The sequence below is a fragment of the Myotis davidii genome, unplaced genomic scaffold, assembly GCF_000327345.1.
Source record: "Myotis davidii unplaced genomic scaffold, ASM32734v1 scaffold167, whole genome shotgun sequence".
Lineage (NCBI taxonomy): Eukaryota > Metazoa > Chordata > Mammalia > Chiroptera > Vespertilionidae > Myotis > Myotis davidii.
Genome location: NW_006300048.1, coordinates 2,286,345 through 2,299,515, shown reverse-complemented (window position 1 = coordinate 2,299,515; position 13,171 = coordinate 2,286,345). Strand labels below are relative to the sequence as shown.

Below are 13,171 nucleotides of genomic sequence, written 5' to 3'. Positions count from 1 at the left end.
AACTTTTCCAACTTGACAAATTGTACTTGTTAAACAGTAATTCAGTCCTATCTCCCCAGCCTCTGGCGATCACCATTCCATTTTCTGTCTCCATGAACTCGACTACCCTAGGTTCCTCAAATAAGTAAAAACAGATAGTGCCCTTTTTTGACTGGTCCATCCATATTATGGCTTATATCAGAACTTCATTTATCCATTCATCTGTTGATGGATATCGGCTATTGATCGATACTGGCTCTGAACATGAGTGCTCCAGAGTGGTTACACCGCCTTCTATTCCTACCAGCAATGTACATGGATTCCAATTTTTCAACATCCTCATCAACACATATTACTGCTGCCTGCCCTTTTCATTACAGCCGTCCCAATGGGTGTGAGTGGTATCTCACTGGTGTTTGGATCTACTTTTCCCCAATGACTAGTGGCTTTGAGCATGTTTTCACGTGCTCATTGGCCATTTGTAAATGTTCTCTGGAAAAATCCTTTGTGCTTTTAAAATTTTTTTTCTGAAAAACTTTTTTTCTTTGGTCATTTTTTAATGAGTTGTTAGCTTTTTTCTTGCTTAGATATAGGAATTCTGGATATACATGTTCTGGATATTAATCCCTTATCAGATATATGATTTGAAAATATCTTTTCTCATTCTGTGCATGAAAATGCCAAATTTTACTTTAAACTCTGATCAGCTGCCTCGCATATGTGCTCTGACCAAACACCAAACCTGAACCTTTCAATGCACGGGGTTGAAGCTCCAACCAACTGAGCCACGCTGGCCAGGGCAAAACAGCCAAATTTTATTTTGTTTTAAAACAGCCACATTTTAAACTAAGGGTATTGGACTAGGTAATCCTTAAGGTACATTTCAGTTCCCCAAATTTATGGAACTGAGTCCTTAATAAGTAAGTTGATCAGAGGAAATAACCATTTCCACCACTACTCTCCTGGAGTATTATTTGTTACAATAACAAATCTGCTTATGTTATTCAGCAGCTTGGCAAAAATCTTACCATAAAGGTAAATCATTAAGTAAGAAGGCCTAATCATTATAGTTTAAAGTACACGGGCTGAATTCTTCCAAGCTCACTACTTGAGAATTTTGCAATATCTGTGATAAATTGAAGTTTGTTTCCATATAATTTCGTTCAATGTTAATTTTAAAAAAGTGTATAATTATTACCTTTCAACCAGTAATTTCGTTATTTCACTATTTTCTTGAAAAAGGCAAATGAGGTTGTTTGGCAGGGAAAGATAGTTACATAAATGTTCAAAATGGCTTGTTCCAGAAACTGTAAATGGAGAAGAAAAGAGTAATACATATAACAACTAGGAGTAGAACCTGTATTGGAGTAAGCAATAGCAGAGCTTAAAAACAAAAAAGCATGAGGAAAGTTCAAAATTGCTAGGTACATTAACTTGTAGGAAGTTAACAAGATGGCACATGGACGGGACCCACAAAAAATGACACAATTCAGAGTGGAGTCAGGTGACTCCTAAGTCAAATTGGTTATAGTTCCTTGGTGTCTGTTTTACCATTTGCAAAATGGTTTACCTGCATGACTACTTCTTGGGGTTAGTTATAAACAGTAAATCACAAATCAACACCTGAGTGCTCCAGAACAGTGTAAAGCAGCCCAGGAATATAAGATGATCTCACCATGGGAGACGGATTGAAACACTTACTCTAATCACCCCTGTAAATGATTAGGAAGTCTAAATCAGTCTATATGGGGCCTGGGCAACTAGCTGAATGGAGATGCAAGTCAACAAACTCAGAGAGCAGCATTACACGCAGGCACCCTTTGCCAGGCTCTATAGATATAGTAAACTTTAAATCTGCCTTTACACTACTTTCATGAAATGAATCAAAATAGAACACAGAAAACAACCATGAAATAGCAAACGAATTCCTACATTAAAACCAGATTTATATGCAAATATGGATATTCTGAACTTGAAAGTTAAAAAACACTTGAAATAGTTTTCACTTTTTAAAAGCCAAAGAACCCAGTTTATGAATAATATATAATTGGACATTTTAACATATGAAAGCAAAATTAGTGTACTTTAGAACATGTAAACATACAGAAAGCATATTACTAAGATCCAATAAAAGCAGACATATAGCCCTGGCTGGCGTAGCTCATTTGTTGAGCATTGACCTATGAACCAGAAAGTCATGGTTCGATTCCCAGTCAGGGCACATGCCTGGGTTGTGGGCTCGATCCCCAGTGTGGGATGTGCAGGAGGCAGCCAGTCAATGATTCATCATTCATGTTTCTATCTTTCTCTCCCTCTCTCTTCATCTCTGAAATCAATAAAAATACATTAAAAAAACCCAGACATATAAACACACATTTTTATTCTATAATTGTGTACATCACCATAGTCAATTAGCTATATTCTAAGTTTTTAATCTGTTTTCATTTTTGCAAGTTACCTTAATTCTAAGCTGCTAGAGTGAAAAACTACATACATTTCCTACATTTTGAAAGAAATTAGAAGTTACCTTGAATTTCAGGTGGGGAAGGAACTCCATTTAAGTAATGAAAAAACAAAGCAGAACATTTCAGGAAGGGCATGATGCCAGCTCTGACACTCCTCCACAGGTGCCAGCCAGAGGGTATTTCTTTCAAAGCACTAAGAGAAAAATGAAAATAGAAAAATTTAAAAGAAAAGGTCATTCTAGCTACAGCATAATGTGGGTAGCCCTGACTATAATAGAATGTCAGTTATAAAATGGTGATATAGCCCTGGTTGGTTGCTCCATGGTTAGAGTGTCAGCCCGTGGACCAAAGGGTCTCAGGCTCCATTTCCGGTCAAGGGCACTGCAGGTTTAATCCCCTGGCCACATCAGGGCACAAGCAGGAGGCAACCAATAAATGTGTCTCTCTCATGTCAATGTTTCTCTCTCCCTCCCCCGCACCCCCCTCCCTCTCACTCTGTCTAAAAATCAATGGAAATAATATCCTCGGGTGAGGATTAAAAAGTAAAAACGAATAATAAAATAACATGGTGATATAGCTTCAAATGCTGTTATTAAAATTTATAATAACATAAAAAGAAAAATCAGAAAATAAAAACTATCCACTATTCTAGAATTTTTATCAGCAGGCACTATTTTGGCAAACTATTTTCATACTAACTGGTTTTAGTTATAATTTAATATATTAAATTTAAAATTAACATGCTTTTCAGAATATCATAAATGCAATATTCTGGAACACAGCAATCATAACTGATACCAAATTATTCCCCTGCAAGCAAGCACTTAGACTGCTTTAAATTCTTTGCTAATATAAATAACATCAGAGTGTATACATTTATGCCTATAAGTTTTTAATATAAATATATATTTTTATTGTTTTCAGAGAGGAAGGGAGAGGGAGAAATAGAAACATCAATGATGAGAATCATTGATTGGCTGCCTCCTGCATGCCTCACACGGGGGTGTCGAGGTTGCAAACCCAGGCATGTGCCCTGACTGGGAATCTAACCATGACCTCCTAGTTCACAGCTCAACGCTCAACCACTAAGCCATGCTGGCTGGACAGGTTTATCCATATATTGCATTCTTTTGTTAGTGTGGATTCTCAGAAATGGGATAATTTGGTAAAAAAACAAAACAAAAGTTCTTGACATATACTGTGAGGAAGCTAAATGAAGTTGTTGTCCAATTCAAAAGGGGTCCAACAATATGTCAGGTTCGAATAATTTCACTGGATTCCTGCCAGTCTTGATATTGCCTTAAAAACAGATTAGGCCAATTTAATTTGCACTTTTTAATTCCTAGTGAGATAATGTTCTAGAATAGCACTTTCCAAAATAAATTCCATGTCTCCATGTGCCATATCCTAAGCAAAAGAAGGGTTCTGTGGCCAAGTAAATGTGAGAAGCTCTGAGAATTCTTTTGTAAAACATCAACTGTCCTGGCTGGCCTGTGTGGCTCAGTTGGTTGGGCGTCAGCCTGTGCACCGAAAGGTTGCAGGCTCCATTCTTGGTCAGGGCACATGCCCATGTTGTGGGCTTGATCCCTGGAAGGGGGCATGCAGGAGGCAGCCAATCAATGTTCCTCTCTCTCCCAAAATCAATAAAAACAACAACAATAAAAACATGTCAACACACAGCACTTTCCCCTATTTACAAATAAGTGCCTTTTTCATGCTATCATCTAAAGATTATGATCCCACCTTCCTGTATACTGGCGAAGTGTTTTATACAAAGCAAGAACTGCTAATTCTTCTTCACCAGCAGGAGTTTCTTGATCCATTCCATTCTCTTCTGAAAGAAAAGGAAATAGTACTCTGTATTTGCCTATTAAGTGGGTTGGTGACCACGTCATTTGAGCACTCAAATATAGCATGAAAATACTCCCACAAAACACACAGAACTTAAATTCCTCAGGTGTGAGCACAGTATTGCTCTCCATCATAATAAGGAGCCTGCAGGCTTTGAGAAGAAGCTGTGCTGATTCAGGGTGCCAGGTAGCATGCAGTGAGCTAGATAAGCTAAACATACAGTCTATGGTACTCAAATATGACTAAACTTATAAAATAAAAATGACTCACATTGTTTAGGAATTTTAATAGGAGAAAGAAATTTGTTTCAAAGTTTGTCACATTAAACAATAAGGACAAGTAGCCTAATTATAATTTATATACTATTCTCATCCAAGTACCTTTTCCTTTAATACTTCCTTCAAGAAGCCGACAAAAAGGAGTTACCTGTACATGAGGTAAGCAGGATCTGGATGATGTGTGCCATAGTAACCAGATGGAAAATATGGAGGTCTCCAGTGCCAAGGCTGATCCCTGAAAAGTCCTGACACTGCAACGCAGGGAAAGCAAGCACCAAGCCCACCTGGATACCAAACACAGAGTGTCACACAGCTTGCCATTCCCTTCACACCTACACGTGTTTCCATCTTATTGATATGACCCCCTTCGGAGCTCAGCTCCTCCCTTTAAGAAATCTTTGCTCTTAAATAGCACATACATTAGAAATCCCACTTGAATTGGCTAAATGAAATTCCTTAAGAGTAGAGTCTTGATGGGCACTATCATTTCATTTATCCAGTGATTCCCCTCTATAGAATTTATCCTATCTAATAAAGAGGGAATATGCTAATTGACCCTCAAGCCATTGCAAAGATGGCGGTGCCCACAGCCAATAAGGAGGGAATATGCTAATTGCTGCCCCGCCCTCAAAGATGGTGACGCCCACAGCCATAAGATGGCTGGCATGGGAGGGCAGTTGTGGGCGATCAGGCCAGTAGGGGAGGGCAGTTGGGGGTGACCAGGCCTGCATGGAAGGGCAGTTGGGGGCGATCGGGCTGGCAGGGGAGCAGTTAGGTGTTGATCAGGCTGGCAGGGGAGTGGTTAGGGGGTGATCAGGCTGGCAGGCAGAAGCAGTTAGGGGCAATCAGGCAGGCAGGCAGGCAGGCGAGTGGTTGGGAGCCAGCAGTCCCGGATTGAGAGGGATGTCTGACTGCCTAAACCGGCAGCCAGACATCCCCCAAGGGGTCCCAGATTGGAGAGGGTGCAGGCTGGGCTGAGGGACCCCCCCTGCCAGTGCACAAATTTCGTGCACTGGCCCTCTAGTTGTAAATAATCCTACATAATAAAAGCCCAGCGACTGAATGGTGGAATAACCAGAACGACCTATTGACCAGTCGGTATGATACGCACTGACCACTGGGGGCAGACGCTCAATGCAGGAGCTGCCCCATGGTGGTCAGTGCGCTCCCATAGTGGGAGCACCGCTTGATGACTGTGAAGAGCAGCGCTCCCGCAGCAGGAGCAGCAGCTCAGAGGGTGGATCCACAGCTGCTTGAGTGGCTGTTCCCGCAGCGGGCTGATCCCCTGCAGGCCATGCCCCCCCACCCCTCCGCCCCGCCCAGTACACGAATCCCATGCACCAGGCCTCTAGTAATAAAAATAATAGCCTTGGCTGGTGAGGCTCAGTTGGTTGGGTGTTGTCCCGTATACCAGGAGGTTGCTGGTTCAATTCCCAGTCAAGGGCACATGCCCTGGTTTCAGGCTCGATCCCCAGTGGGGGGCATCAGGAGGCTGCTGAACGATGTCTCGCTCTCACATCGATGTCTCTCTTTCTCTCCCTCTCTGCTCTCTCTCTCTAAAAGTCAAAAAACTATTCTAATGAAAAACAAGCAAACGAAAAACAGTTGAAATCTTTCTAGGAGCAAGCAGTGGAAAAGCATGGATTTTGGACCTACAATGATCCAGCTATGAATTCCAGCTCCTCTTATGAGCTTTTTAGACAAGTTAACACCTCTGAGTCTCAGTTTCCCTGTTAGTAAGCTACAGATGATGTACATGTGTTTTTAACACTTCAGCAGCCAGGCTGTAAAGGACTAAATAAGAATGCATGCAAAAGCAGTCAGGTCTACAATAAGTGTTAGCGCTCCGATTCCCTCCTGCTGCCTATACGATGGTGGTTTCACAGGAGCGATGGGAACAGCCACAAAGGCTAACACTTACTAGGGACACAGTGCTCTAAGCTCCTTACACTGACCATCCCACTGAGTACTGACACACTGTAAGAGGTAGGTACTAACCAACTTAAAGAATCTGATGGCCAAAGCAATTAAGGAAACAGCACTTGAGGCTGCTGCCTGTGGCACTGCACTCAATGTCCTGAGGAAGGGGGCCTTTGAGGTGGGGCTGAAGTTCAGCCAGTGGTGTGTCCTGGCACCAGCCTTCCCAGAAGACATGCCTTTCCCTAAATCACACAAAGGAGATTTCTATTGCTAAGTAGTGTGACCACAGACAGGGCTGTATCTGCTCAATAGCACTGTATGGGTCAGCAGCAACCCTTAATCACTAGTATTATTTTTACGTCTCTGTAGGCAAGAAGCATAGAGAGGTAAAAATTATTTTTTTTAAATATATTTTTTATTGATTTCAGGGAGGAAGGGAGAGGGAGAGAAATATCAATGATGAGAATCATTGATCGGCTGCCTCTTGCACACCCCCAATTGGGGATCGAGCCCGTAACCCGGGTATGTGTCCTGACCAGGAGTCAAACCATGATCTTCTGGTTCACGGGTCGATGCTCAACCACTGAGTCACACAGGCCAAGCAATGTTTTCTTTTTGAGGCCCCTCAGAAAGAACTATATTCAGAAGTGGTAAGATGGTAGCTCCTCTTGTCTGCCTCTATAATTTTCACTAAGTCTAAGGTAAAGTTCTATAGTATAATAAAGGAAATGTCAAACACAAATTACAAGATACTCACCAATAAATGAAACATGTCAATATCTAATATGCATGGAAGGTCTCCATAATTGTCATTAGGTACCAATGCTGAATATTTAAAGAAAAAACACATTAGCACATTTCATATGCCAACATAAGTATTATTTTTAAAATGTATATAACCTAGTTTACATTTATCTTTTTGCAAGATATATATGGATTTATAAGCTAGAACTTGTATATAAAACAAACAGTATTACCAAAATATTTCTCTTGTAATGGAGAGAAGTTGCATGACTAAAAACAAAATTATAGAAGAAAAATTACCATAACATCTGTGGTACATGTATTAATACTCACATGCAAAAAGTTTACAGAAGTGCCCTTGCACCACTGAAAGTAATGCCACTGTCCAGTGCGCTGCAGCGAATCTTGTTAGTGACCTAAGACAGTCATCCTGAAACAGATTGACACAAAGAAGCCAGCATAAGAAGTAGTGCTCTCTTTTGAGGACTGTTAGTTCAAAGTACAGCCAATTGAAGCAAAGCTAGACGCACAATGAAATCTCTCTAAATGGTATGCAACTGAATTTATGATATCTTTTAAAAAATGTTTTTTTATTGATTTTAGAGAGAGAGAGGAAGAGAGATATTGATAGGTTGCCTCCCATACACACCCCAACCAGGGTGATTCTACATGAATCAAATGACATGATTTTACTCTTAAGGACAATTTTATGATGTACCTGACACTAGCTACACAGTGAAAATTAGCTATCTTTGACTGTACATTTCCCTTCCTCATTGTTCTAGGCATAAAATGCGCTGTTTTGACATCAGTGTGCACTGAATCTCAATGTCGCTTATGAAAGGCAGTCGCACGTGGAGAACAAGCACTCTGCTTTGAGTTTTCCCATCTTTCCATGTGTTTAACCTAGAACTCTAGATGGAAAGAGCTGACGTCTATTTAAAAGGAAAACTAGCCAAAGCCGGTGTGGCTCAGTGGATGGAGCATCGGCCTGCGGACTGAAGGGTCCCGGGTTCGATTCCGGTCAAGGGCATGTGCCTGGGTTGCGGGCACATCCCCATTGGGAGATGGGCAGGAGGCGGCTGGTCGAGGTTTCTCTCTCATCGATGTTTCTGGCTCTCTGTCTCTCTCCCTTCCTCTCTGCAAAAAATCAATAAAATATATATTTTTTTAAAAAAAGCAAAACTAGAAATTAAACCACAAACATTACTTCTTTAATATCAGTATAGAAAATGGGTTTACTATGAAATGAGTAAAGCTATGCCTAAATAACCAATTCAGTTTTTAAGCTTTGAAAAAAGCAGAACCAAAGAATTTCCATTCTACCATTCTATGAGTTGAGTAAATTAATAACTTACCAGTCTGCAAGGCAAAGGACCAAATAATGGTTTATCTTCATCACTTAAAATTCTTTCTGCAGATTAAAAGTGATTAAGATGGTAAATTCTGTATGTATATTTTATCACGATTTCAAAAAATAGTATAAACATTTTTTTTGGAGAGAGCACAGTACTGTCAGGTTTTGAAATTTCCAAGTCATTATACATGAATGAACTTTGGATGAAAAGTAAAAGTTAAAACACATTCCCTCAACTGACAAGAAGCTAAATCCCCACCAAAGTGAGTTCTCTGTTGCTGGTTAATTTACAACCTGTCAATCTAATATTTTGTCAGTATGTTGCATTTCCTACTTCAAGGTCTTCATATTATTGCCCACTTTAAACATGTCATGTAAATACAGGCTTCTACACATAACTCATGTCCATGTATGCTTGTGACTTAATGAGAGACTTTAAATCTCTTACCTATGCTTTGGATGGTGTATGCACAACTACCCCAACACATTATGGGCACTCGGGGATCTTCTTCATTGGGATGAACCTTTAGTCCCACCTTGTAAGTAGCAGTTCCAAATGTTGTCAGCATTTCTTTTATGCTATCAGAATAAGGGTTCCTGAAATGAACACAGAGAGGATTAGCTCAAAACAATGTGCTCACATCAAATGTTTCAGATTCTTGACAGCTATTTGCTATGTTGGAACTGAACCACTTAAACTACCTAAGGCAGTTGTATGCAAATTAGTAAGGAGGAGAATAGGAGATCTAGCCAAATAAGAGGAACATAGCCAGGGGAATTGCTAGGCATCTGAAAGACCTATTGTAGCATTTAGCGGGGTGGAAAGTGACACCTATAGAAAACCAAGTACATGAAAAAAAACACAAGGCAATTATTAACCACAGGAAAGACAAAATTGTAAAAGAAAAAATATATAATTATAACCCGTAACATGTATCTGTAGCAACAATTATAATGTAAACCATGCCAACGGATTTAACCAAAAATTGTGAAAGAACTCTATAGGGAGACTGGTAAGGAGCAGTGGGTAGGGTTGAGGTAACAGCTGAATACTAAATTGCTAACCAGTCAACACAAATTAAAGTTTAGAAATGATAAATCAAAATAGAAGCTAACTAACTGTTGTAACTAGAAATATGGAAGTAAACAGCAGGACTGGGGATAGGTAGGGGGGATGTGGGAGGCATAGGACTGATGTTTTTTCTACTTAAGCGCTATTTTTATTGTGTTACTTAGTACATGCCAGGAATAATGTCCAGGTGGCTTTACCTGTATTATGCCACTTTAACCTCATAATACTTTACAGATGAGGAACCTGAGGTACAGAGAGATCAAGCAATTTGTACAACTACACAGCTAGTAGGCAGCGCTACTAGGAACCGAACCAAGCAGTCTTGCTCTAGAATTTATGCTATACTTTATAATTAATTGGCTACGGGGTAAAAGAGGATAAAATATTCTAGATTTGATCCTGGGTTACTAACAAGTTGGTGGGGCCATAAATAGATATATGGAGATCAGAAGTTAGGAAAGCACAGGGTGTGGGGGGAACTGGGCAGTTTGGATTTAGATGTATTGATGAGGTGTTGGTAAGGAAAGCCAGATAAAGGGGTATAATAGGGAATCAGCAATTCGAACTAGGAGAGGTTGGTGAGAAACATGCCATGTAATTCTTAGGTTCTGATCAATATACTGGCAATAAATATCATCATGCAATGCTTAAATCTCAGAATTCAAGATCAATGTCCTATAATATTTTGCTTCCAGCTTACAAATCATATTCTTACTAACTGCTAACTTAGCTTTCATTTCAAGTGGGCCAAGCTTGAAAGGAATAAACAATGTACTCACTTAGGATGAAAATCAGGCCTAAACCCTTCAGGGAGCTGCAATTCATCCATATTTTCTGAATTCTTTGAAGAGGCAATATCTATAGAAACAAGTATTTTATATCATTATTCATCAGTCCACAATATTTCTGTGAATGTCCAACATAAATTGCATTCTAAATATAGGTCAAAGAAATTAGAAACTACAGGAAAAATTTCCATTAATAAAAGCTTGCATAACACACATTCAGAGCATGCGAAATCCCACTGCTCTGATTGATCAAGGCACCTTCTTTAGTAATCTGTGCTTCTCCTAATAGTAGAACCACTAGAACATAGCTAGGGAAGGTAGGAAAAGGAGGAGTTTGCTCTTTTGTTTTTTATAAAAATCAATGATATAAATTCTGCTCAGATTGCTCTCCCTGCATTATAATTGCAGTGCATGCTGTGAAACTTGGGAAGCCTTTGGTAATGCCAACAATAAAATTAATTAGGCCACTGAGAGCTGAAGCTAGCTCTGTAAGAGACAGTTATATTTGCCCACCCTCAGAAGCTCTTCAATAACATAGGGGGATACATGAGAAGTAGTATCCTATCTAATAAAGAGGGAATATGCAAATTGACCCTCACACCATTGCAAAGATGGCTGTGCCCACAGCCAATAAGGAGGGAATATGCTAATTGACTGTGTGGGGGGGGACGGGGGCCCTCAGGCCGCACCCCCCGCCACGGTGCCAGGCCGGGTGACCTGAGGCTGCGCCCCCCCGCCCCCCGCCATGCAGGGCTTGATGGGGGACTTCAAGGCATGCCCCCACGCCCCGGCCTAGGGGACCTGAGGCCATGCCCCTGCCCCATGGGGCTTGATGGGGACCTCAAGGCGTGCCCCTGCCCCGGCCCGAGGGACCTGAGGCTGCGCCCCCAGCCTGGCGGGGCTTGATGGGGAACCTGAGGCCGCGCCCCCCACCCCAGTGCTGGGCCAGGTGACCTGAGGCCACACCCCCCACCCGGTGGGCTTGATGGGGGTCTGGATCTAGCCCAACGGGGTTGGGGCTGGCCGGGTCTGGGTCTCGTATGTTTTCGAGGCTCACGTGGGTAGGGACTTGACTCTGGTTCCCGTGGTGCACTCCAGACTCTGACAGGAGGAAGATTTTCATATACATTTTACTAATTTTCTTTCATCTCTGACACTTCCATTATAGAGAAAGGGCAAATAGCAATATTAAAATATTTCCTCTAATTAATTCCCATTTAATGTGCATGAATTTCTTGCACCAGGTCACTAGTTTAATATAAACCTCACATAAGCCAGTGGCTTTTCAAGGAATAAGAAGTAACACAGTCAAGTCAAATGTAGTTCATTAAGACAAAGAAAATTAAAGACAAATTTTAAAATGAGAGGTTTCCTTTAAAAAATATTATGCTGCCTGGCCAGCATGGTTCAGTGACTGAACATCAATCTATGAACCAGAAGATCATGCTTCAGTTCCTGGTCAGGATACATGCCCAGGTTGCAAGCTCAATCCCTCATGTGGGGCATGCAGGAGGCAGTGGATCAATGATTCTCTCTCATCAGTGATGTTTCTATCTCTCTCTCTGAAATCAATAAAACATTTAAAAAAATACTATGCTAAGTGAATAAGCCAGTTAGAGAAAGACAGATATCACATAATCTCCCTTATAAGTGGAATCTAAAGAACAAAATAAACTAATAAAATACATCTCGAGACATGGATGCATAACAGAATAACAAACTGGGGTTGGGGTGGGAAGAGACGAGAAGAGATTAACCAAAGAACATATATGCTGCCGGAAGCCAATTCCAGCATGTCATAATTGCAAGAGTTTCATCAAAAGGTTGATGGAACTTGGGGACTCAACAAGGGCTGAGTCACATATGTTGTCACCTGTTGGGAATGACTGAAGGCATTTCCCCAAACCTGAAAAGGATGCATTAAATTGATTGTTTGCTGCCAGACAGCTCAAGGCATCTTAATCTACATGTTATTGCCTCCTACTGGCCAAACACCTGAACAGCTGTAGGCTAATACTTCCAATCTCACAATGGACTCTGTATACAAAACCCTATCCTTTGAAGTGTATATCTCCACCTCACCTCAGGACAATTTGTGTTAATAAAAAGCATGGGGTCCTGAGATGAGGAGATCTTAGTTTCTTAAGCTAGGCTCCTCTGACCCCCAAATGCCTTTCAAAATTCTATTTTGTCTTTGGACTCTTACTTAAATTACACCAGCCCCTGTTCCAGATTACTGAACCCTTCTTAATGCTGGAACAAGCACCCTGGCAATATGCATACATGCATAACCTATAGACACAGACAATAGCATGGGGAAGGCCTGGGGTGGGGTGGGGTGGGGGTTGAATGGAGAGGGCAAAAAGGGAGAAAATGGGAGACATTTGCAATACTATCTACACTAATAAAAGAGAAAAATGGTAATTGGCGTACGCTGCTACCCTTTTCATTGGCTAATCAGGGCTATATGCAAATTAACTGCCAACAAATGGCGGTTAATTTGCATAGTAGGCACAAATGCAGGGAGGCGAAAGGGAATGCAGGAAGAAGCCCCCTGCCACTGACAGTGATCGGAAACCCAGTGGGGAGTTAAGAGCCGGGGGGCAGGGCAAAGGCGTTCACATTCAGCACATTAGTGAACAGGGTTCTTTTTTCTTTTTCTTTTTTAAATTTTTGGGGGTGGGGACAGCAGAGCTGGGCGTGGGCTCCAGCGCAGG

At 41.2% G+C, this 13,171-nt stretch overlaps 1 protein-coding gene across 12 annotated transcripts in view; it reads right to left on the bottom strand.

The window, feature by feature from the left end:
- UBR2 (ubiquitin protein ligase E3 component n-recognin 2) overlaps positions 1-13,171 on the bottom strand; it is a 137,596-nt gene that overhangs the window by 15,396 nt on the left and 109,029 nt on the right. For 11 of the 12 annotated variants that reach the window (XM_015572178.1, XM_015572177.1, XM_015572179.1 and 8 more), the window contains 9 exons: positions 10,446-10,524; positions 9,043-9,191; positions 8,596-8,651; positions 7,571-7,667; positions 7,251-7,318; positions 4,722-4,857; positions 4,188-4,278; positions 2,507-2,637; positions 1,178-1,286 (listed from right to left, as the gene is read on the bottom strand). In XM_015572178.1, the coding sequence (XP_015427664.1) occupies positions 1,178-1,286; positions 2,507-2,637; positions 4,188-4,278; positions 4,722-4,857; positions 7,251-7,318; positions 7,571-7,667; positions 8,596-8,651; positions 9,043-9,191; positions 10,446-10,524 (916 nt within the window). The remainder of the gene's footprint in view (positions 1-1,177; positions 1,287-2,506; positions 2,638-4,187; positions 4,279-4,721; positions 4,858-7,250; positions 7,319-7,570; positions 7,668-8,595; positions 8,652-9,042; positions 9,192-10,445; positions 10,525-13,171) is intronic. The other variant, XM_015572187.1, reaches the window with a different exon arrangement.